Source organism: Amyelois transitella, chromosome 25, assembly GCF_032362555.1.
Source record: "Amyelois transitella isolate CPQ chromosome 25, ilAmyTran1.1, whole genome shotgun sequence".
Taxonomy (NCBI): Eukaryota; Metazoa; Arthropoda; class Insecta; order Lepidoptera; family Pyralidae; genus Amyelois; species Amyelois transitella.
In genome coordinates, this window is record NC_083528.1 from 6,344,744 (window position 1) to 6,371,703 (window position 26,960).

Consider the following 26,960-nt stretch of genomic DNA (forward strand, 5'->3'; position numbering starts at 1 on the left):
CGTTCAGCTACTTAGCTTAATGATAGAATTGAGATTCAAATAGTGACAGGTTGCTAACCCATCGCCTAAAAAAGATTCCCAAGTTTGTAAGCCAATCCCTTAGTCGCCTTTTACGACATCCATGGGTAAAAGATGAAGTGGTCCTATAATTTTTTGTATTGGTGCCGGGAACCACACGGCACTTATTTGGATTTATGGCGAATAGGTACCTACACCTTAACCAAAAGAGTACCAAGACATCACATTAGTTAAGTGTATTTCATCATTAATGATATAATCCTCTAATGATAATATCTGAGAACCTATGTTATGCATAGGCACATTGTAGGTATATTTGTAGATATTGTGTGTTTGACAAATTGAGCGCGCATATAACATAAGTGCTGGTGAGACTACTTAAAATTTAGACATTGACAATTTTATAACTTCAGAAAAAGAAATAGGCTTTAATGCTGGCCTGGTAGTGAAAAAAAATATTGGAAAAGGCTTGTAACTTATCAATATCTGAATTTGAATTCCGCCATTAAAGCCATATCCACAGCTGAACGTGGCCTTTCAGTCTCATCGAGATTGTGGGCTCTCTCTGCCCTGTAAATCGTGATTATATATATATGTACAGATTATTTTATGTTTTTTCTGACATTGTCTTGGTGGTTTCGTTGATGTTACATTTTATTGTTTTTAATACTTTTTATGGTTATTCTGACATCTACCAAGCACCGCTCGGTCAACTAGGTACTGGAATTTTAATCTACTGGGGTAGGTGAATAATGATTCTTGTTTCGTTGGGCTCTCTCTGTCCTGTAAACCGTAATTTTATGTATGTACAGATTATTTTATAGCGTATATGTATGTACAGATTATTTTATAGCGTATATGTATGTACAGATTATTTTATGATTTTCCTGACTTTGTCTTGGTGGTTTTGTTGATGTTACATTGTATTTTTTTAATTAAACTACTTTTTATGGACATCTAACGAGCACCGCTCGGTCAACCAGGTACTGGAATTTTAAATGGGCTACTTACATGAAGGATGATTCTTGTTTCATTGGAGAGTTAACTAAAACTCTCATATAGTTATCCAAATATTATTTAAGACTGTAGATATATTTTCTGAATAAAATAAAATAAATAAATAAACTCCTTGGAGTCTGTGGTCATCGCTCCACGACCATTTACCCAATACAGTTATGGAATTTGATTAACATGCGCGGTTCATTTGCCATCGCTTTGTGATCTGATCATCATGATTGATAACAATTATACGTCAATGTCATTAGATGATGTTGTTGATAAATTGAGATGTATTATGTATAAAATATGTTATTAATGTTTGAAGAAGTTATATGATTAAAAGAAATGCACTTACTTAGTTTCTTTTCAAACGTTCCTATACTCACGTCTTTACTTACTACGGAATAGACAGAGTCAACAGTCTCAAAAAGACTGAAGGGCACGTTCAGCTGTATTGTCTGTGATGGAATTGAGATTCAAATAGTGAGAGCTTGTTAGCCCGTCGCCTAAAAGAAGAATCCCAAATTAAGTAGGTATTTCCGTAAATAGACTCTTACAACCTGCACGGGAAGAGTTGTAAAAATCAAAATCGGTCCAGTTGTTTTTGAGTTCAGTCTTTAATTAGTATAAATAGTATGAACAAACGCAAATCATACAAATTTAAGCTTAATAACTACAGTATTAAAAGCCACATTCTAAAAACAAAACTTTTAAAAGAAATTAATACAAAATTATTTTACATACGATTTATTCAATTTTAACCTCTAACATTATTGAATTAAGAATCAAACCGAGGCTGACATAAGTTTGTAAAGGTATTCTCATTGGCGGGGCCACTGTCAAAATTTGAACAAAGGCCGTTCTAATGGAGCGGAACGAGTTTCGTATAGCTGTCTCTTTCTGCCGTCAAGTTGTTAGGGTCCCGTCGCAGTTTTGTGAAAACGACTGTTCCAATTTTAAAGATTTAGTATAATTTTGGACTTTTAATTTTGATAAAATATCAATATGAATTAAGTACCTTTTCCATTTAACGTTCTTAAAGTTCATGCTTAATAAAATAAAAATATTAACATATTTATACACTAAAATTTTTTTATGTGTAGGTACTCATCTGAAAGTAAGTCAGTTAATTTTATTAAAAAAGATTAATAGTTTCCTTATAAGACTTTGGTTTAGGCCATAACTAAATATAATTAGGTATAATAACTTTAATTTGTTTGAGAAAAATTATTATCAAGGTAATCTGATTTTTTCTTGTAATTTTTTTTGCAGTTTTATTTATTTCATTTCTGAAAGGTTTTTTTTTGCAAAATTGATGCTTTAATAATAATTGCCTAATTATTAGATAGTAAGATGATAATAATATTTTGTTTGCTACCAAACAACATTATATTATCTATAAATAAAATTGCTTGGAAAACTCGAAAAATACGTGCAGTTCCAAGACTTATTAACAAAAATGTAGTTCAGATGTGAAGAAGGTGACACTCTGCTAGCCCATAGGTATCACCTAAAAGAACAATCCGAAAAAGTCTTTTCTCTTGGTTAACTTATATAATTTGCGCTAATAGAGAAGCCGCTCTATAGATTACTTGAATCTCATTTCTCGATCTCATCAATTCTATTAGGAATCCTAACAGCTGAACGTGGCCTATCAGTCTTTCAAGACTGCTGGCTCTGTCTACCCCGCAAGGGATATAAACGTAATTATATGAATGAATGAATGTTTTTACCAAAAAAGATGTGAAAGTATAATTTGATCTACGGAACCACAATTTGAATACAGATCACGCTTGGCCATATTTTTTACTTCTATTTGACAAGGGGCACTTCTTCACAGAGTTTGTATTAAAAGAGCTACTGAGTTATATGCGGCGTTTCATTCATTCTGGTTTTTTTTTATGTATAGGTAGTATTAATACTTAGAGTAACCACTGATTTATAAATAGTATAGTATAAATTTAGTATCTACATGTATACATACATGTAATAACGTCTGTGGGTTAGACAGAGCCAACACTCTTGAAAAGTCTGATAGGCCACGTTCAGCTTTTTGGCTTTAAGATAGAATTGAGATTCAAATAGTGATAGGTTGCTAGCCCATCACCTAAAAGAAGAATGCCAAGTTTATAAGCCTATCCCTTTGCCGCCTTTTACAACATCCATGGGAAAGAGATTGAGTGGTCCTATTATTTTTTCTATTGGTACCTACCAGGAACCACACGGCACAAAATTTAATACAGGTAACATAATTTTAGGTACTTTGACGGATGACGGATATATCCTGTGCATGATAAAAAATGAATTTAACTTGAAAAAAATTGAGGTTAAAACCTCAATTTTTTTCTATGTTAACATAATATTTAACAAAAATATCAGTATCTGTATGTGTACTTAAAATAGTTATTTTTTAAAAAATAAGTTACTATTTTTAATTTGACTTTAAAAAAGAAAACAAAATACCACTTTCATTACCATAAAGCATACTAATAGGTACTAAATAATTATTTATATGACAAACAAGTGGTTTAATTTTTGAATTATTTTTGGCGGGAATCCGAACGTCATATTGAGTGCGATGTCCCATTTAAATGCTTTTTCTTTTAAATTAAGTATTGATTTTTTGTTGTTTAACATTATTAGTAGGTATTTGTTGATAAAAATATGTATCAAAGGCATTTCGATTTTTTTAATAAAAAAAAGTTCCATAACAATTAAAAAAAAGTCAAACCTGTCTCTCTAACCAGTCATCGTGTTAGTTACACGACAGGAATCGTAGGACCAAATTCTAACCGCGGAAGTTCACTTTCGTTTATTTTTAAAAACAGTTTGAAAAAAGGAGTGTGTTATTTTGTGATTACAATATATTTTTTTTTTGGTCAACAGAAAAAATATTTCAAACAATAGAAATACACGCAATAGTTACCAATAATACATAGGTATATATCAATTTGTTTAAGTAAGTAGGTAAGTAATTAGGTATAATTTTCAACCAAAGTTATACGTAATTTCACAGTGTTTTTAACTTTTAAATAGGTACTACATACATACATACATTCACGTGTATATATCGTCGTAGACAAAGCCGGCAGATTTGAAAAGACGAGTTATAGGCCACGTTCAGCTGTTTAGCTTTATGATACATACATACATATATATGGTCACGTCTATATCCCTTGCGGGGTAGACAGAGCCGACAGTCTTGAAAAGACTGAATGGCCACGTTCAGCTATTTGGCTTAATGATAGAATTGAGATTCAAATAGTGACAGGTTGCTAGCCCATCGCCTAAAAGAAGAAACCCAAGTTTTTAAGCCTATCCCTTAGTCGTCTTATACGACATCCATGGGAAAGAGATGGTGTGGTCCTATTCTTTTTGTATTGGTGCCGGGAACCACACGCTTTATGATAGAAATGAGATTCAAATAGTGAGAGGTGGCCATCGACTTACATTAAAAAAATTGTGAATTAAATATGTTTTTTCTACTACTACTAAACCGCACTAATAATTTAATTTAAAATAATTTCTTCAATGTTTAACTTTAACCCCACATTGCCTTTTCATCCACTTGTTATAGTAATCCACACCGTCTATGGTCCCGACCGCAGCCACTTCCTTGGGAACCGATCTTCAATCAGCCATGATAGGGTTATTCTTTCTCATCTATATTAATATTATAAAGCTGAAGAGTTTGTTTGTTTGAACGCGCTAATCTCAGGAACTACTGGTTCGAATTGAAAAATTCTTTTCGCGTTGAATAGACCATTTATCGAGGAAGGCCTTATGCTATATAACATCACGCTGCAACTATAAGGAGCAAAGAAATAATGGAATATGTGTAAAAATACGGGGGAAATTATTCATCCTTGAGGGTTTCAATGATGCCCAAAATAACTTATCCACGCGGATGTAATCGCGGGCACAGCTAGTCCATAATAATATCAAAGACTAGCGGTCCGCCACGGCTTAACCCGTGATCCATACATAGCTTAGAACACCCGCAGATAATACTTTTCATACATATCTACATACATATTATCCCTTGCGGGGTAGACAGAACCAACAGTCTTGAAAAAAACTCTAGTTTACCTGCATATCTTTATAATGGAATTGAGATTAAAATAGTTGCATCTTCACCACTTTGGAGAGGAGTCCAGGTTATACCTTCGCTCATGGATCCTGGATAAGGCGAGTTAGGTCTCACACGAAGCGACTTCCATCTGTCCTGCGTAACTTTTTCAGGTAAACCTCACCCGTATTGGATCTATCACGCTTCACACATCCATTTACCTGAATGTGAAGGTTTCTTCACAATGCTGAAGAAAATGCTGCAGTGCAGTTTGTTACCGCTTCTTCTGCACTGACGCCTTGGAAGCGGCAGTAAACTTAGTTTTAAGTAATTTATTTGACGTCAACCAATGTTGTGAAACCAAACGTTTCGACAATTATTAAGAGATATGAGAGTATCCTATAATAATGAATAAAAATTCATAAATTTTGAATTTTTTAATTTAAATGATTTCCCTCGCCGTAATACAATTTTGTCAGAAAATATAATAGCCTAATGCAACCTTGTTGGTAAGTGACATTTTTTATTCCGATCTACAGCAGGGCAAAGGCGTCACGCGCTCGAAAGCGAAACCCGTTGAAAAAACGGAAAAAAAACGTGCGTCGATTCGTTATTGTTGGCGTTTAAACATGTTTTGGGATTTATCAAAGGTATAACCTATACTTATTCTAAACATTTATCCAATGTTTTTACTTACGAAATCTAATAAACAAACAGACAAAACAATTTCATTCACTAATCTGTAATTTATTACATATATACATAATGATTATTAAAAATACAATTAATATTAATTAATTCATAAAAAAAGGTTGTAATAAAAAATAAATGTTTTGGGATATTTTATATGGGTCTTGGATGTTTATCTATATAAGTATTAATTACAAAATATAGTATCGTTGAGTTAGTATCTCGTAACACAAGTCTCGAACTTACTTCGAGACTAACTTAATCTGTATAATCTGTCTCGTATATGCTTATATATTACTAGCTGTCCCGGCAAACGTTGTTTGCTCACAAAATTTTATGAGAATCGGTCAAACCGTTTCGGAGGAGCACGGGAACGAACATTATGACACGAGAATTTAATATATAAGATATATTATATACAAGCCCCCTTGATTGCTAAGTACAGTCTTATACTACTAAAACTGGTTTAAAACTTACGCCAAGCGTCTGATTCATAAAATTTCACCGACACGTCTGCTCTGGTGAATGGACGGTTTTTTGTCGACAACACTTGGCTAAATCGCTGTGAAATTACTTGGCCGCCGGTCAGAGCTTCGGTTTCTTGTCGGGGTGGGGCCTTAGTTGCAGCGAGTGAGTTTAATAAGTTTAATTGTGAAAACCTGACTCACATAATCCATGATCTATGGTTTAAGGCATACCCCGGACATTAGTTGCAGCGAGTTAGTTTAATATTGTGAAAACCTGACTCACACAATCCAGGAGCCATGGTTTAAGGCATACCCCTGTATCCTCTACAGAGAGGTGAGGATGCAACCGGGACTAAAGCCAGGAGGTAAGTTTAATATTGTCGGTTTCGGAGTAACAGTGGTTATGTGCTTGTTTTAACATTATAGTCTTGGGTTCGAACCCCGATTGGATTGATAAGAGGTCATGGTGATAATCGGAAGCTTATTTTGGTTAGAAGGAAGTTCATTTATTTTTTAACTTATTTATGTACACAATAATACATATAAACATGAAGTAGAAAGAAAATTCAAAAACAAACAGCTTACCTTTTGGAGAAAATTTTAGTTTTAATTGCATTTATAATAAATGATATAAATTAAATAAGTTCGCCTTTGTATAATAATTGTAAATTTTATCTTTGTAATTTTTCAATTAATGTTGTGAAACCAATATATATATGACAGTTATAAAGTTGTGTTTGAAACGTCACATAGTACTCGTAATGAAAAATAATTTTGAATTTGAATTATATAAACGCACGATCAACTGAGAAATGCCTATAGTTTATGATGCTAACAAAATACATAGTTTACAATTGTCACGTCAGAAATATGTATTATCCTGCTAAGGGACGTATTGGAATTTCGTTATCGCAAAAACTGTGATATTTACATAAATATGCTTTGTTATAGTCTAGAGCAAAGTTTTTGATGATTGGTGTTATAATTTACTAATGCTTTAGTTCCTCAGAAACATAATTTAGAAATAAACAATAACTTTTGCAAAAAGAGAACCACCTCCAATCGGTATTTTCCTTCTTAAAATACGTTAAATAAATACTTACTGAAAACTACATCAAAATCGGTTCAACAAAACGCAAGATAATACTACACATGCGTATTCCGCTGGTCGCTCTCACAGGGGCCCAACCTTTACCCTTAACTCTCGCTCCTGCACTATGACCTGACCCTTACAAATAATTACAAGTGTCGCTTTCACACAACCGCTGTGTAGGCTTAGAAATGATGAATCATTCCCGATTTTAGTTGACAACGTGTTTTAAAAAGGCTACCGTTTGTAAGTTTATGATTTTAGTTGCAAGCGCCCGCGACTGGAGCGAAGTCAGTGATGTTCTGATGTAACAGCTATATAATATTTTTTTAAAGTCGAAAATATAATATACATACATATAATCACGTCTATATCCCTTGCGGGGTAGACAGAGCCAACAGTTTTGAAAGGACTGATAGGCCATGTTCACATGTTTGGCTTAATAATAGAATTAAGATTCAAGTAGGGACAGGTTGCTAGCCCATCGCCTAAAAGAAGAATCCCAAGTTAAAAGGCCTATTCCCTTAATCGCCTTTAACGACATCCATAGTATGTATGTATGTACGTACAATTCATTTTTTTTTACTTTAAAATAAAAAGTAATGGTTTCACTCACCGTCGCTGCTCTGGTTGCTGCTGTGCGCGTGGTACTGCTCATCTGCAAAGTCGTACTCTACGTCAGATAAGACACATCTGCTCTCGGCATAACGGTGGAAAAATTAAAGTTAAAAAAAAATTAAAAAAAAAATTTAAAAAAAAAATTTAAAAAAAAAAATTTTTTTCGCAAAAAAAAATCTGGTCAAAATAAATATTTATGTACATTATAAATATTTATGTACATTAAGAATTTCCAGGCTCTCAAATTTTATTGGAATCGGTGTAAAAAAATTTAAGTTTATAGCAAGGAATATACCTATTTTTTTTTTTAATCTATTATTCTATATATATTAGACATTACATACATACATACATACATAAAATCACGCCTCTTTCCCGGAGGGGTAGGCAGAGACTACCTCTTTCCACTTGCCACGATCTCTGCATACTTCTTTCGCTTCGTCCACATTCATAACTCTCTTCATACAAGCTCGGCGGTTTCGGGTACTTTTGACCTGACCCTTTACCAGGACGTCCTTAATTTGATCAAGATACGTTCGTCTAGGTCTTCCCACTCCGACCTTTCCCTCCACACTCTCCTTGTATATCTGCTTAGTCAACCTGCTTTCATTCATCCTCTCCACATGACCGAACCATCTTAACATACCCTTTTCTATTCCTGTAACTACATCTTCTTTCACATCACAACATTCCCTTATCACGCTGTTCCTTATCCTGTCACTCAATTTCACACCCATCATACTCCTTAACGCTCTCATTTCCACTGCATTTATTCTGCTTTCATGCTTCTTTTGCCATACCCAACTTTCACTCCCATACATTAATGTCGGGACCAACACGCCCCTGTGCACAGCCAGTCGAGCCTTTTTGGATAGTTTCTGACTGCTCATAAAGGCATGCAAAGCTCCATTCACCATGTTCCCCGCGTTCACTCTCCTTTCAATATCACTATCATACTTGCCATCTGATGTAAACTTTGATCCTAGATATACAAACTCTTTCACTTGCTCCACTTTTTCTCCTCCAATCAAAATATTACATGCTGTCATTTCTTTCTCCATTTCAAAAACCAGTGTTTTAGTTTTACTTACGTTCACTTTCATTCCTTTCTCTTTTAAAGCTTCATGCATACAGTTTACCATCTCCTGTAACTCCTCCGCTGATGACGCCAGTATAACCTGATCGTCGGCATAGAGCAGACATTTGACGAGTAACTCATTCATCCTTAATCCACTTTTAGACTCTTGCAAATCTGTCAAACAGCTATCCATAAATAGGTTGAACAGCCACGGTGACGCAACACATCCTTGCCTAACGCCTTTCTCAATCTTAAACCACTCAGTGTGCGCTCCGTTTATCCTGACACAAGCACTCGAATCCTCATATAAGGATTTCAGTGCTCGTATTAAGAGACTGCTCACCCCATGCATAGAAAGTGCTGACCACAATTCATTCCTCTCAACTCTGTCATAGGCCTTTTCCAGATCTACGAATGTGCCATAGACTTTTTGACTCTTGGCCAAAAACTTTTCGGCTATGCACCGCAAGGAAAAGACCTGATCAGTACATCCCATTCCCTTTCGAAATCCCGCTTGAGCATCCCATATTTTGTCATCAGTTTCATTCCTGACTCTATTAATCAATACCTTAGCATACAATTTGCCGACGACGCTAAGCAGGCTTATACCACGATAATTTTTGCAGTCCAGCTGTGACCCTTTTCCTTTGTAAAGTGGCACGATAACAGCCTTACACCAATCTTTTGGTACTCGGCCGCTTCTCCAACACAAATTGAAAAGGCAGTACAACTGACTAGCTACTACGCCTTTTCCTGCTTTAAGCATCTCGACCGACACTCTATCACACCCAGCAGCCTTTCCCGCTTTCATACTCTTAAGTGCTTCCACAATTTCGAACATTTCAATTTCGCCTTCCATCTCATTCTCTTTTTCTTCGCTATAGCAGAAATCTTTCTTATTTCCTTCCTTTTTTTCAAATAAACTTTCAAAATAGTCCTTCCATATCTTTAGTACACATTCTTCACAACGCTACCATCCTGGCATCTGATCCTAGTCAGCTCTCTGGTTATAGTATTTCCTCGGGCTGACCTTACGGATTTCCAGAATACTTTCAGATTTGACTGAAAGTCTTCTGATAGCCTTTTATCAAAATCCTCTTTATACTCTTCTTTCTTTCTAATCACAGCTTTCTTAAGCAAATCTTTCATTTTCTTATATTCCTTACGTGCTTCATTCACATTTTCATCTATAACCTCTTGGATTCTTAAGTTAGCTTTTGCTGCTAACAAATCCAGCCATGCTTTCTTCTTTAATCGCACAAGTTCTTGCACATCTTTACTCATCCACGCATTTTTGTGATTTTTTCCTTTCCTTCTTCTACTTACACCACACACTTCAACAGCTACTTTCACAATTCTTTCTTTAAATTCCTTCCATCCATCTTCAATATCGCTCATTTCCTCTAAATCTTCAAATTAGACATTACAACTTTTTTATTTTATTATGTCAAAGTATATTTTTGTCACACAGTTGTTAACATGCAAACACGATGTTTAAAATAATTACATAAATCTACTGATGACTTGTACTGTATATTTATTTTTTTAACTTTATTGCACAAAAAAATTTACCAAAGGCGGACTTAATGCCGTTTGGCATTCTCTACCAGCTGACCAAACATAAAAACTTTAAGTTGGTGGTGCGATAAAGCGCACATGCATACTGCAAAATACTTACATCATATACTTATATCGTCAAGATATACTAGTAAATATTACTTTCGTACACCTAAATTTTTTAAATTTATAGTTGACATGGCCACAAAATGTTACATAGAACTTTGTCAAATAGTTTTCTTAAATATATTGTTAAAGCTATTTTTTAAAATTAATTCTTAATTCAAATATTAAAAAAAAAAAAAATACAACTCACCTCCGTTCCGATGATCGCTTATCAGCTCTTGACCCTGCAACGTTGGCGCGTGAATGAGAACTTTCTGCTGGGGGCTATGCGGGTCCAAACCTTCGACTTCTAGCAATGGGGCGTGAGGTTCATATCCATGGACGACCAAAGGTGGAGCGTGAAGATCCATTGTCTTTAGCACATCACTCAAAAAACCGTTTCCACAACGAGTTTAACACGTTATTTTTGAAGTTCGAACACTGGCAGTTAATTTTATTGTGGCACTGGTTGTTTTATATTTTTTTAGGTTTTTTTTTTAATATCGTTGCCTTTAGTTGTCAGTTCGTTGAATGACAGTTGTATTCGTAATCTGTATTTTGCACTAATATATTGGCACTTAATGTTTTCTGCTTACGAAGCTAGGAGAATTTTTAAGAGTATTTTTGTTTTTTCTGTCTGTTTGTTTGTAACTTTACTGTCACATGGTTATTGTCACAGGATTTTGTTCACCGCACTCTCTTTCGGATTTTCTGACGGAGGGTCACCATTTTTGTACCTGCAACAATAAAATTTTACTTTTTAAGGAACATCTTTAAATTAAAGAAAAAAAATAAACTAATCAAAGGAATGGACGCTATCTTACGCAATCATAATCATAGTTGATGCGATTAGCAACCCATCAGTAAGTATTTTGATTCTTATTCCACCAAATACCTACGCTAAACGTGGCCTTAGACCTTACAGCCTTAGGCTCTGTCTACCCCATAAGTTATAAAAACGTGATTCTATGTATCGAACATTCATACATATAATCACGTCTATATCCCTTGCGGGGTAGACAGAGCCAGCAGTCTTAAAAGACTGACAGTCGACGTTCAGCTGTTAGGCTTTAATTATAGAATTGAGATTCAAATAGTTACATGTTGCTGGCCTACGACGTGAATCCCAAGTTTATTAGCCCTTAATCGCCTTTACGACGTCCATGGAAAACATGAAGCGGTCCCAAAGCGTCAGAACCACACGGCAATGCTAAAGTCGCTGTGCTATTTTCGCACAAATACTATTCGGTCGCTAGCATAAATCAAAAAAGGCTTCCGCTTACGAATAAAATGTGTACGAGTATGTAATATTATAACAAAATCGTGTGTCTGCGCATACCGGCCGGCATTGTTTTCTATAACAACGATTCACGAAAACTTCATAATGGAGGTTCTATTTTATCAAACGAATATAGGTGCCGTGTGGTTCCCGGTGCCGATTTAAAAAAGAATAAGGCCACTCTATCTCTTCCTCATGGTTGTCGTAAAAGGCTACTAAGGGATACGTTTATAAACTTGGGACTCTCCATTTAGGCAATGGGCTAGCAACCTGTCACTATTTAAATCTCAATTCTACCATACAGTCAAACAGCTGAACGTGACCTATTAGTCTTTTCAAGATTGTATGCTCTGTCAACCCCGCAAGGAATATAGACGTTATTATATGTATCTTTATGCCAGTTCGTATGTTTAGTTGGTAGGTACTCTATAGAATTGAGTTAACATGGTAGTCTCTGCCTACCCCTCCGGGAAAGAGGCGTGATTTTATGTATGCATGTATTAACATGATAATAATCTTATCCTTTTATTTCTTATCTCCAGGACGCCTCCCGTTCCTCACAGCCGCTCCCACAGGAAGGCTTTTGTTCATATTCAAATGAAAATGCATCGCGTACATTTTTAGAGCAGAGAATGTATACTGTAAACCTGCATTTGGTCGAGAACCTAGTGTTTACTTTGTGATATATATATATATATATCTAGTGCCGTGTGGTTCACGGGCACCAATAGATAAAAGAATAGGACCACTACATCATTTTCCCATGGATGTCGTTGAAGGCGACTAAGGGATATGCTTATATACTTTTTATTTCCTTTAAGGCGACGGGATAGCAACCTGTCACTAGCTTAATAATGGAATTGAGATTCAACTCAATTCCATTATTAAGCCAAACGGCTGAACGTGGCTTTTAATTCTTTTCATGACTCTGTCTGCCCCGCTGGGGATATAGACGTGATTATATGTTATGTTATGACGCGGCAATAGCAATTAAGTTTGAAGCTCAGTGAGTTTGTTTTCAAAACAAACCACTGATTTTCAGCGACCACCTTAATATAATAGAGTACATACATACATACATAAAATCACGCCTCTTTCCCGGAGGGCTAGGCAGAGACTACCTCTTTCCACTTGCCACGATCCCTGCATACTTCCTTTGCTTCATCCACATTCATAACAAGTGGCAAGTGGAAAGAGGTAGTCTCTGCCTACCCCTCCGGGAAAGAGGCGAGATTTTATGTATGCTTGCATATAATAGAGTACCATAAAGTTATCATTAATTTTCATCAAAAAACGAAATTTATCTTTATATTTATATTATAAAGATTTCTTCCTAAGTGATGAGAAGGAGCTTCTGACACCACCATGACCCTGGGAACATCACCGGTCTAATTCTTGTTCGGACATGTTTTGTTTTTTGACTGTCATGGTCACACATGGATGGTCCAAAACCTGATTGTAAGTACTCAAAGACCAGGTTTTTGGATCTCAAGAATAAAGGCTATACTGTGAGTCATCTTTGGAAAGGTTACCCTGGTGTTACGTGGGAACCAGTGGACAATGGACGAGGAATATAGCAGAGGTGAGGATTGGAGGATTTATCTCAAGATATATCCGAAATCAAAAGTAGTAAAGAGCCCGCATGAAGAGATTAATGCATGTGGATGAAGCAGAATAAGTGCGCAAGGATCGTAACAAATAAATATTAATAAATAAATATATAAATCCAGGAAAAAATTACACAGATTGAGTTAGCCTCGAAGTAAATTCGAGACTTCGGGATCTCTTTATTACAGGCCTAGCCGTAATTGGGTCCAATAGATATTTAAAGATGTCATTGTCAGAGTTACTCAAAATGGAGAAATAAACCATCCACGCGAAGACCGACATCCGCGCGGACGGAGTCGCGGGGGGAAGCTAGTTTTATAATAAATACTTATCCAAGACCCAGACCAATCAGAGAGAGTTCGTTTCTTATCATGCCCTGGCCCGGATTCGAACCCGGGACCTCTGGTTTCACAGACAAGCGTATTACCGCTACGCCACAGAGGCCGTCAATGGTTGGATCAAGAACTTCATTATTAAGAACGTGAGAAGAAAGAATATCTAACAAGTTTATCTTTTTTCCAGCACTTTTTGGCAAATTTAAAGAAAGTGCCGCGTGGTTTCCAGGTCTTTAGAAAAGAACCACTGGATATCTTCCCCATGGATATCGCAAAAGGCGACTAAGACTTATAAACTTGAGATTCCTCTTTCCTTCAGCTGTTTGGCTTAATGATAGAATTGAGAATAGTGACAGGTTGCTAGCCCATCGCTTAAAAGAAAAATCCCTATCCCTTAGTCGCCTTCTACGACATACATGGGAAAAATATGGAGTGGCCTGATTCTTTTTTTTTTATTGGTGCCGGGAACCACACGACACTCTTTAAATAAACACCATTAAAACAAAAACAAAAAAACAATCGTAAAAACATTATCTGCATGGACAATGACCCTTCCCTTATCTCGGGATCAGTCCGCCATTACGATACCTTCTGAGTTTTCCCACATCCGCTGATACGTATCTCGGTAACAAATATATATATAATTTTATATTTACGTGTTTATATTTATTGCTCACACAATGAGTTGTTATGTTTATATTATATACTCAAATGCCGTGTGGTTACCGGCATTATATAGTATGACCACTCGCTCTCTTTCCATGGTTGCCATAAAAGGAGACTAAGGGATAGGCTAATAAACGAGGGATTATTATTTTTAACGATAGGCTGTGACTATTTGAGTCTCAATTCCATCATTGAGCCGTATAGCTGGTCTTGACCTTTCAGTCTTTTCGAGACTGTTGGCTCTGTCTACCCCGCAAGGGATATAGACGTGATGATATGTATGTATTATATAGTCAAGTGCCGTGAGGTTACCGGCACATTATAGTATGACCGCTCGCTCTCTTTCCATGGTTGCCATAAAAGGAGACTAAGGGATAGGCTAATAAACTTAGCATCATTATTTTAGGCGATGGGCTATCAACCTGTCACTATTGTAATTTCAATTCCATCATTGAGTCGATATCTTAGCGTCACCTTTCAGTCTTTTCGAGACTGTTTACTCTGTCTACCTCGTAATGGACAAAGAAAATTGAATAAGCATGTATGTACTATGCCCATCTCCTAAATAGGGAATCCCGAAGCCTAATCACATGTAAAATAAAAATAAAATAATTATTATAACGACAACGATAAAAAAAAATAACGAGCCACCGTGAGAAAGCGTCAGTTCACACCAGTAACTATAAAATAATAATTTAATATTATACAAGAATCACACACACACAAAAAAAAAAAAAAAACCGAAGGACAAGGTTTTGGGATCAAATTGTTTGTGGTTCATTGTAAATTAGATCTTGATATGATAGTTTTGACACCTCATAACATTACGTTAGTAGTGCCGTGTGGTTACCGGCACTATCTAATAGAAAGAAAAGGATAGGACCACTCCATCTCGTTCCCATGGATGTCGTAAAAGGCGATTACGGGATAGGCTTATATACATGGGATTCCTCTTTTAGGCTATGGGCTAGCAACCTGTCGCTATTTTAATCTCAATTCCATCATCTCTGGCAGGCGGCTGGTACCTGTTGGAAAAAAAGAAGCTTGTTGCAATTAACTATACTTATCAGATTAATAATCTATATAAATATATCTATTATTGATGAAATCCGATGAAAAACCGTGAAAGCGTAACAAACAGACAAAAGTAAGTACTTATATATGGATGGATTAATTTCTTTTTTATAAGTAGTTTTGGCTTTAGTCTTAATTTAAGTTCATTTGAATTAAGTTTTCTATTTAGGTATAATAAATTATCAGATTTCATTGAAATCGGTCCAGTGTTTAAGCCGTGAAAGCGCTTAACAAATGAGTTACTAAGTATACTTAAGTACTTAAATATGTATGGATTTAAACACTATTGTTGTTGGTCTTCATAGTTCTATCGCGAATGGACTAAATATACGATTATGGCAAAAAGCTGACATTGAGCGTAATGTATAAACCGTAGACAAAGGTATATTTAATTACGAGTTAGGGTGAACATGATTATAACAAAAAATAGGACAAATATATTATTAATTTATTCAAACAGAAATTAATTCGAACATACAGTTTATGCATTATAACATATTTATTCGTGCAGTTCCCGATATATTACATTCCAATAGAAAATAGAATAGGGCCACTCCACATCTTTTGTCGTAAAAGGAGACTAAAGGATAGGCTTACATATGTAAAATACTTACATACGTAATCAAATGCAGATAATCAATTTAAAAAAAAAGCGACATTCTAAATTCAAAAATAAATGGTCACAGTACACATTATCTAGTCTACCGGCATCGGTATCGTCGCGTGACGTCATGTTCTCAAGGTCAGCCCAACATTCGGGCACTAAACGGCTTGTTCTGTACAATGGTTTTAACTGCCAGTGTTGTTACAAAAATTTTTTGAATTTAGAACTAAACGCTAAGATATACGGCTAAAACATGGCTGTCGTCTTCGCGAATTTAATTTTTTTTACTTTTTTTTTGTTTTGTTTTTACACGGAATCCATTTGTTTATTTGCAGTCACTCTAGTTTGGAATATTAGTAAATCAGGCATAAATAAATAAATATGTACGGGACAAATTACGCAGACTGAGTTAGCCTCGATGTAAGTTCGAAAGTTCAATGGTTTAGTTGATCCAAAATCTGTTGAGTATATATTATAGCTAAATAAATAAATAAAGAAATTAAAAATATGGTCGTGGTCAAAGGTTTAGGTTCGATCCCACTACTGCCATGAACCAATAACACGTTTTTGAGATACTTACATAATCTATAGACGACTAAGGGATAGGCTTACAAACTTGGGATTCTTTTTTTATGCGATGGGCTAGCAACCTGTCACTATTTGAATCTCAATTCTATTATCAAGCCAAAAAGCTGAACGTGGCCTATCTGTTTCTTCAAGACTGTTGGCACTGACTACTTCGCAAGGGATAGAGACGTGACTATATGTATGTATGAATGTACATATTCTATTGAATATCGATGCTCATACGCTGAGGAAACCTGCACATTGCAACTGGATATCATGAGGTCAGACGAGACCTAACCGCTCTTGGAACGTGGTCAGACCTCACTATCTTCTTTAAAGAAGAATGGTCCTAATAGATACGTCAAATGTATAAAAAAAATGTGTTTATTATACATTTAGTTTGAAATCAACTTTCTTTTTTTCTTTCTTTTTATAAGTAGTTTTAATTTTAATTTGAGTTCATTTTAATTAATATTTGTTAAACCTAAATGAATTTTAGAACCATAAATATTTTACATTTAAAATCAACTGAGCGTGTCGGAAATATCCTAAAAATGACTTATTTAGTAAACAATAGTAATTTTCCGGTAGATTTGCGACCCCTACTGAGTCCTGCGCCGGCGCAGGCTTTAATTTTACTTATCGTTCTCGTTAGTAATTAAATATGATTCGATTAATTTCGTAATTCTAAGATTATTTCACACCAAAATCCCGACTGAATAGGGAAAGACTAAGATAATAAATTTTAATATAGCTAATATTTTTTTAATTTTATACATATATTATAAAATATATATAAAAATAATATAAATATGTATATTATTTTTATCTATACTATAAAGCTGAAGAGTTTGTTTGTTTGTTTGAACGCGTTAATCTCAGGAACTACCTACTGGTTCGAATTGAAAAATTATTTTTGTGTTGAATAGACCATTTATCGAGGAAGGCTTTAGTCTATATAACATCACGCTATTAGGAGCGAAGAAATAATGGAGAATGTGAAAAAAATCGGGGAAAATTATTCATCCTTGAGGGCTTCAATGAAGCCCAAAATAACTATTCCACGCGGACGAAGTCGCGGACACAGCTAGGTTTTATTATTTTTCTTAAATATCTTACATTTATCGAATCACCCGTAGGTATATACCTACGGGTCTATCTATCTCAGTTCGGTCCAAAGGTTCGACTGGCAGAGAATGCCTTGTGGCATTAAGTCCACCTGTTGTACATTTTACGTGCATAAAGTTTTAATAAATTACATACATACATAAAATCACGCCTCTTTCCCGGAGGGGTACGCAGAGACTACCTCTTTCCACTTGCCACGATCTCTGCATATTTCCTTCGCTTCATCCACAACCATAACTCTCTTCATGCAAGCTCGGCGGTTTCGGGTACTTTTGACCTGACCCTTTACCTTTTATTAAATTAATTAATAAAATATTTGAGAACAATTCCAAAATGCATATATGAGCTATGTTTTTTGTCAAAATTCAGTTCACACATAAATTTCGTTAATAATTTTAGCTATTGGAAAATTCACACACTCAATATGCTAATATTCAACCCTCAGAATATTAACAGTTACGGCGTTACATACCGACAGACAGACATACACCCTCATTGCGTGTCTATGGTTAATTTAATTTTATAGTTGCTAATGCTTTGTTTGAACTTGAATTAATTTGGGCTTTATCGTTTTCAACTCGTTTCAAAAAGAGGTTCTCAATGCGAATATTGTTTGAATGTTTCTTACGCGTTTATTCGGCCGATTTGGTAAAAAAAAGTTAAGATAAAATGAGGCATAACATGTAATCATACCTTTTTCCTTACGGGGTAGGCAGAGCCCACAGTCTCAAGAAGACTGAAAGGCCACGTTCGGCTTTAAGACGAATTTGAGTTGAAATAGTGACAGGTTGCTAGCCTATCGCCTACAAAAAGAATTCCAAGTGTAGTGCCTTCCCTAAGTCGCCTTTTACGACATCCATGGCAAAGAGATGGAGGGGTCCTATTCTTAAATGGCGGGAACCACACGGAACACGTATTTATAGTTTGTTTACAAAATTACCCTTCCGGAGTAGACAGAGCCAATGACCCTCAAAAAGACCCTCAAAGAATGACACTTCAGTAGTTATTAATGAAATTCATGTTTTTAGTAAAATAACATCAAAGATATCGTATCCCAAGTTCATATGACATAACTTACATAACATAACCTACAAATCTGAAAATTAACAATATAAGTGCCAGTTCACACGGACTCTCCCACGAACCAATGTCTAGGCCGCCCGTGTGAACCAGCCTTACATTACATTGTATGTATTATTACAAAAGTTATGTCATGTTGGCGCGAAAGGAAAAATGGCTTTTACTTTACTATTAACGGGTCAATGCACTCTTATTTACATACTTACATAAAATCTTTCTTTAGGCGATGGGCTAGCAACCTGTCACAATTTGAATCTCAACTCTCTCATAAATTTTCCTTAATGTTATAATTGAGATTCAAATATTTAAATTAGTAAATTTTAATTCAAAATTTGCGGAAGACTAAAAACAAGAAACGATTACTTTTGATGAGCTGAAACTATAAAAAAACTATTTAAGCTGAATTCGTCACCGCTAGCTATAGCCAATTTCCGTCTGTCTGTCTGTCTTAGCACAGGGAAGGTGCAGTTTCAAGGTCGTTCTTATTAGATGCAGATTTAAATGTTGCCACATCTTTATTTATTAATCTTTGATCTATATCCTACTAAAATTATAAATGCGAAAGTTTGTTAGTATGTCAGGATGTCAGTATGAAGGTTTGTTACTCTTTCACGCAAAAACTACTGAGCCGATTACGATGAAATTTGGTATGTAGGTAGCTGAAGACCCGTAATATAACATATAGGCTACTTTTTTCCCGGAGTTCCCGCGGGATTGATAGGGTTCCATGCTGACGAAGTCGCGGACGGCCTCTAGTTCCAAATAATTTTATAACTGCCAAAGTAAATTTATTTGTTTGTTTGTTGTCTCTTCACGAGTTATCTATCTACTAAAAAAATCTTTTTAAAATTTTGCGTGTCCGATTTTGGAGAAGGACATAGGGTACTTTACATTTCGATAAAAACTATTGACAAACACACACACATTTAAAATCCCTTGCGGTGTAGACAGAGCCAACAATCTTGAAAAACTGAAAGGCAACGTTCAGATTTTTGGCTTAATGATAGAACTGAGATTCAAATAGTGACAGGTTGCTAGCCCATCGCCTACAAGAAGAATACCAAGTTTATTACTCAATTCTATCATTAAGCTGAACGTGGCCATTCAGTGTTTTCAAGACTGTTGGCTCTGTCTACCCCGCAAGGGATATAGACGTGATCATATGTAGGTAGGTATGTTAAAAATTACTCCCTTATTTAAATTGACTGATTTATTGACCAGTTCAAATTGGCGTTGCATTGTAACAATTACCTACAGTTCAAACAACCCGTGTGGGGTTGGGGATGTCATTAGAATTTCAAATAGTCAACAGGTGGTTAAATATGTGAGAAACGGTAACAATTTGCTTATCGGCGATGCGATGCATTGGTATTTCGTTGAAAAGTTTCATACATACATACATACATACTACATATGGCCACGTCTACATATATCCCTTGTAGGGAAGACAGAGCAAACAGTCTTGAGAAGACTGATCGGCCACGTTCAGCAGTTCAGCTATTTGGCTTAGTGATAGAATTGAGATTCAAATAGTGACAGGTTGCCAGCCCATCGCCTAAAAAAGAGTCACAAGTTTGTAAGCCTATCCCTTAGTCGCCTTTTACGACATCCATGGGAAAGAGATGGAGTGGTCCTATTCTTTTTTGTATCGGTGCCGGGCACCACACGGCACGCGTCCATGTATGCATCCACTTAAAAATGTTACTCAAAAACCAATCATCATATTCAGCCTTGTACGTACATAAATACATATCACTACATAGTATAAAACAAAGTCGCTATTTTAGTCTGTTTGTCTGTATGCTTAAATCTTTAAAATTACGCAAAGGATTTTGATGCGGTTTTTTGTAACAGGTAGAGTGATTCATGAGGAAGGTTTTTATGTAATAATTTTTTCCGAATTTTGCACCCGTGCGAAGCCGGGGCGGGTCGCTAATATACATATAATTGTTAAAAAAAATAAATAAATATATACGGGACAAAACATATACACAGATTGAGTTGGCCTCGGAGTAAGTTCGGCACTTGTGTTACGAGATACTGACTCAACGATACTATATTTTATAATAAATACATACTTATATATAGATAAACAACCATAACACAGGCCAATCAGAAAAAGTTCTTTTCTCATCATGCCCTGGCCGGGATTCGAACCCGAGACCTCCGGTGTCAAAGACAAGCGTACTACCGCTGCGCCACAGAGGCCGTCTAATTGTTCAATAGATGTTGTGTTGTGTGTTTTTGTACCATTGTATGACAATCGAGTAATTACAGTGTCAATGAACCCTTGTCAGTGATAAGCGGTAAGTAGCTAAGCATCGCTAGTTGAATATTTTCAAGATTCTTATTCTATGAAGAATTTATATACTACTAGAAGCCGCACGCGACTTCGTCCGCGTGGAAACCCTATCATTAACGTAACAATCAATCCCGCGGGAACACCGGAATAAAAAGTAGCCTATGTGTTATTCTGGGTCTTCAGCTACGTACATACCAAATTTCATCGTAATCTGTTCAGTAGTTTTTGCGTGAAAGAGTAACAAACCTCCATACTGACATCGTGACATACTCACAGACTTTCGCAATTATAATATTAGTGGGATAATTTGTAGAGACCACATCTTTCCACTTGCCACGATCTCTGCATACTTCTTTCGCTTCATCATAGAATTGTATAGTTTTTTAATGGAGACAATGTGCATTCATCCACGATTAAGATTCAAGAGATCTATGTTTGTTAATTGACGTCCGGTGAAAATGCTGCAGTGTAGTTTGTTCCACCGCTTCTTCTACACATGCGCTTTGGAAGCGGTAGTATAGTTATAATTATATTTAAGTGATGTGACGTCAATAAGTGATACCTTGTATCCAATTTTGAAAATAAATCTATTCTATTCTATAGGGAGTCTCTCCTATCCCTCCGGGAAAGCGTATGTAATTTGTTGCTGAAGTTATATTATACTGAGGATAATGTTGATATCCATCAATACATACGTATATATAATAAGAAAGTAATTGATCGATGTTTATACATAAAAGATATTGCAAAAATATACCATTTTGGGGTATCTATATGTATGACCAATGGAACCCAAATACATATGTTGTTTTTAGAATCTCACTCTGTCTGTATGTTTGTAATATTGTATTCACTAACAATAATAGACATAAATTAAAATCTATTAAAAAGTAATTAAAATAAACTAAACCTAATTACAATTAATCTAAGTAAAATAAATAAAAATAAAATAACAATTTAAAGAGAAAATAAAGTACATACATACATATAATCATGTCTATATCCCTTGCGGGGTAGACAGGGCCAACAGTGTTAAAAACAATGAAAGGCCCAGTTTAGCTGTATGGCGAAATGATGAAATTGAGATTCAAATAGTGACAGGTTGCTAACCTATCGCTTAAAAGATGAATCCCATCCCTTAGGCGCTTTTTACAATATTCATGGGAAAGAGATGAAGTGGACCTATTCTTTTTTCTATTCCGACAAGAGTTATTTTAAATTTAAGAAGAATAAAAACAACACCATCTAATTTTTCCGTCGGGGGTTAAAAAGGGACCGGTCGGAGTCGAACAGACTAGCACGTTTTAACCCTGTTTTGGCGCGAAACGCCGGCGCGTGCGACGGTTGCGTCAGGTGCCTCCCCCCACCACCCTCGCAGGTGGGTATAACGACCGGGCGACAGGTTGCGATCATAGATTTCAGTTTTTTTGTCTATGCTTCCGTTCTTAGGTGATTTTTATTGACACGTAGGTACTTACTTTTGGGTGGTTCGAGTTTATCATCCAACTAGCGATGTCCCGGCTTTGCATGGGTAACATTTATAGATATAAAGCTTCCGTAGAAAACAATCTTTACAACATTTCAAACAGGAACAAAATCCGTCCATATTTTTTTTGAATTCAGCGCATATGTACAGACGAAGAAAAATAAGGGACTTTATAATATGTAGCGATAATTTTTTGATAGATATTCAAATTCAAGTTCTAAATTTTTTATTCATCATTATAGGATAAATGTCGCTTAATAATTGACAAATCTTTTGGTTTTCATTAATTACTTAAAACTAAGTTTACTGCCGCTTCCAAGGCGTCAGTGCAGAAGAAGCGGTAAGAGACTGCAAATATATAGATAAATATTTAATCACTTTACCGCTGGTTCTATACGTTTCAATTCAACATGTTTCATTACCATAGCATTGTAAATAATAAGAATACAAATTCCATAGGCGATCGGCGGCAAAATGTGATCAAAAGATAAAATATCCATTCATTAAAACCGAAAATGAAAAAAAAAAGACAATATAATAATTATGACAGTTATGAGAAAGATATAATAATTTATAGCTCCGTATGATTACAGGCACCACGGTATTCTTGAAGTGTAGGTTATTTATAATGTGTGGAAATGCTAAGTTAGTTTAGTTTTGTGAACTTTGGTTCCGTAGATAAAATGAGAAGGTTATTTGATTATATTTATTTATTCTTTGTTGTAACATTTACATTTAGTAAATTACAATAGGCGAACTTAATGCTAATAGCATTATTTGACAGTATACCGTTGGGTTAAGTTGAAAATCTTTGTATGTTTGAAAAGCGTTTATTGAGAACATTGAAAAGTTGACACAGAATTTATATACTTATATAAATATTTACTCTTTATTGCATCGTAAAAGAAATAGATAAATTAGCCAAAGAAAATACCTAAATATTGATTAGATTGTAGGTTTTTTGTCTCATTTTATATATAAACTTATAAGATTTTTATTCGATGCTTCAATTAAGTAACCTATAATTACTTTAAAAAGAATTTTCCAGGTCTATACAAAAGTATCTCAAAAGAGGTTTAAATAGTTTATCAGAATAAAAATATTACAAACATTTAATTTACTAAATATAAATATGGATGTCGTGAAAAGCGACTAAGGGATAGGCTTGCAAACTTGGGATTCTTTTTTAGGCGATGGGCTAGCAACCTGTCGCTATTTGAATCTCAATTAATATCATTAAGCCAAACAGCTGAACGTGGCATGTAAGTATGTATGTCTGTACAAATACTTAAATTGAACAATTTTTAACTTAGTTTAACAATTAAAAATATCTATTTAGTAATTTCGTTAGTAATATAACATTTTAACCCTCCTAATCAAATCTCCTCGTGCCTTGTTCAAATTAGGGACGTCCTGACAAAAGGTCAGGTCAAGAGTTGCATGAAGAGAGTTATAAATGTGGATGAAGCGAAAGAAGCATGCAGAGACCGTGAGAAGTGGAAAAATGTAGTCTCTGCCTTCCTCTACGGGCAAAAAGGCGATTTTATGTATACACGTATGTTTAACCCTCCAAAAATCATCTTTTAAGGGTTTAACACCAAAAAAATCATATTTTATTGAAGAAAACATTAATAACTGGCTGGTTCCTTCAATTTTACCGCGGATCGCTAAAGCCGTCCACAGGTGTACACTACGTACGAGGCACACGTGATTTTTTTTGCGGCGCGCTAAATGTCACCGTAGGTCAGCGAGGCCCATTCACCCTTTGAAGGGTTAAACGACCCTTTGGACTTAGAAAGTGCAATTATGTTTGAAGCTATTAGTTTTACTGTAAAATTAGTTTTCTATTCTCTTTCTTCGTATGATTATTTTTTTATATTTATTTAAAGTAAATTTTATACACCTACATATATACCTACATATAAACACGTCTATATCCCCCGCGGCATAGGCAGAGCCAACAGCCATCAAAAGACTGAAAGGCCACGTTCAGCTCTAAAATTACAATAGATAATAAAAACGGCAATCACCAACTGTCGTTTCATAAAAAGTGACTGTTAGTTCATAAATTTCAATATTGGCTATGGTTATCACAAAATTGGCTAGAAATTACAAAATATAGTCATTATAATAATTACCTACTGGGTCATAAAAAACCGTGTGGTTCCCGGCATCAATAGAAAAAATAATAGGACCACTCCATCTCTTTCCAATTGATGTCGTAAAAGGCGACTAAGGGATGAGCTTGTAAACTTGGGATTCTTCTTTTAAGCGATGTGCTAGCGACCTGTCACTATTAGAATCTCAAATTCTATAACTAAACCAGTCCTTTCAAGACTGTTGGCTCTGTCTACCCCGCAAGGGATATAGGCGTGATTAAATGTATGTATGTATGTTAAAGAACAGAACGAAAATCTTCAAAATGGAAACATGAATCTAAAAACACAACACTATTTTTTAGACAGTTAAGTAGGAGCACATGTTACTATTGAAAAGCTATTTTTTTTTATTCAAATTTCTTGGCACGTGGTGCTACAATTATAAGGGGTGCGCCGTTTCCTCCGATGACAATGATACGCCGACAAACATCACCCTCTATCATTATATAGTAACGGAATTTCGGATTATTTTTAATGGATTTAATATCATCATCATTGTGTCCTGAATTGTTAAAATGACAGTTGGTATTTATCGTCACAAAATGTTGATTCATTGCACACACATATAGTCACGTATATATCCCTTGCGGGGTAGATAGAGCCAACAGTGTTTAAAATACAGATAGTTAGAGACGGAGTGGTTCTATTCTTTTTCCTTGGTGCCAAGAACCACACGGTACAAAAAACTTCACAATTAAAATAACTTTTATAAGAATTTGTTTCATATAATACTCGAACTTATACAAGAACACTTCAACATGTACTTATCCTCTGCTTATTTTTTTTTTATAAATTTTTATGACTATGTTGATTTTTACAAAATATATCAAAATAACATCCAAGTCAGTAACACAGGCATATACAGACATACCTACATTACGAATTTATGAGTATTATAACATCATCTTTACAAGACAAATCTCATAAACCAATAAGACAAACATCCATTATCACACCGCGGAAGCACTAACCTTCAAAACACAAAAAGTTATCAAGCAATTACTAATGTTTCCTTATAATCTTACCGCAAACGGTTACAAGAACGCAAAGTTACTTGAAACACTTTAAAAACAGAAACTAAAACCAAATTAAACCTTACCCGTTTGACATAGAATTTATTGACCATAACTATGGAATACTCGTTAAGTTTGCAAGAAACAGCTGATAGGGTAGTTCGTAGTGGGGTCAAAGTTATTTTTTTGAGCTTAACGGAAAGATACCCACCTGTCTTGGGGTCTGCTGGGTATTGACCTCAAAGGACATTAGAAAAGAACACTAATTGTTCTAGGGTTGCAATGCAACTGACAGACATACATATTTATGAAGTTACTTTCTTGTTGATAAAAAAACTGTTTGTGTCGTTTTTAAGGTAATTTTTCACTTACACGTTTTAAGGGGTAGACAGAGTTAGTTATAATAATCGTAGCCGCTTTTATCTGATTTGACTAACTGATTGACTGATATACTCGTATCAACACACAGCCCTTATTGGATCTAGAGATTTGAAATTGAGCCTGTGGGAATGCTAAGTGAAGATATTCCAAAATTCCCACGGGAACATGAATTGACATGATTTTTTCGCAAGCGGATTGGATTGGTACACTATAGTAGAAAAAATTTAAGAATCTCAAGTTAATTTAACACTTGCTTTTGAGCGGGGCTTTGTTCTAGTGGGAATTTCCTGAAAAGAACCTATATTATTTCTAACGGCTATCTGCTCTATCTGTGTAACAAATTTCATCAAAATCGGTTGAATAGTTTTTGAGTTTTTTCGTTACAAAAATACAAATTTTATTTATAAGAGTGGATATAAAAATATATTTTAATAAAAACATTCAAAAAGTCTCACTTTCCAAGTCGAGTAAAAAAGAGACAGTTTTTGCCCCGAGCGAATCTATAGCGGTCTAGGTTTAGTTCAAAATCTAGATTACACAGTAGACTTAAGTAAATATCGTTTCCCTAGGCCCCTGGGGGGGTCTCC

At 35.2% G+C, this 26,960-nt stretch overlaps 1 protein-coding gene across 1 annotated transcript in view; it reads right to left on the reverse strand.

The window, feature by feature from the left end:
• The window catches only part of LOC106136518 (paired box protein Pax-5), a 62,543-nt gene extending 51,481 nt beyond the window's left edge, over positions 1-11,062 (reverse strand). Inside the window, exons 1-2 of the mRNA XM_013337089.2 lie at positions 10,903-11,062; positions 7,950-8,006 (exon numbers count right to left, since the gene is read on the reverse strand). Of these exons, the coding sequence (XP_013192543.2) occupies positions 7,950-8,006; positions 10,903-11,062 (217 nt within the window). The remainder of the gene's footprint in view (positions 1-7,949; positions 8,007-10,902) is intronic.
• Positions 11,063-26,960: the final 15,898 nt, after the last annotated feature.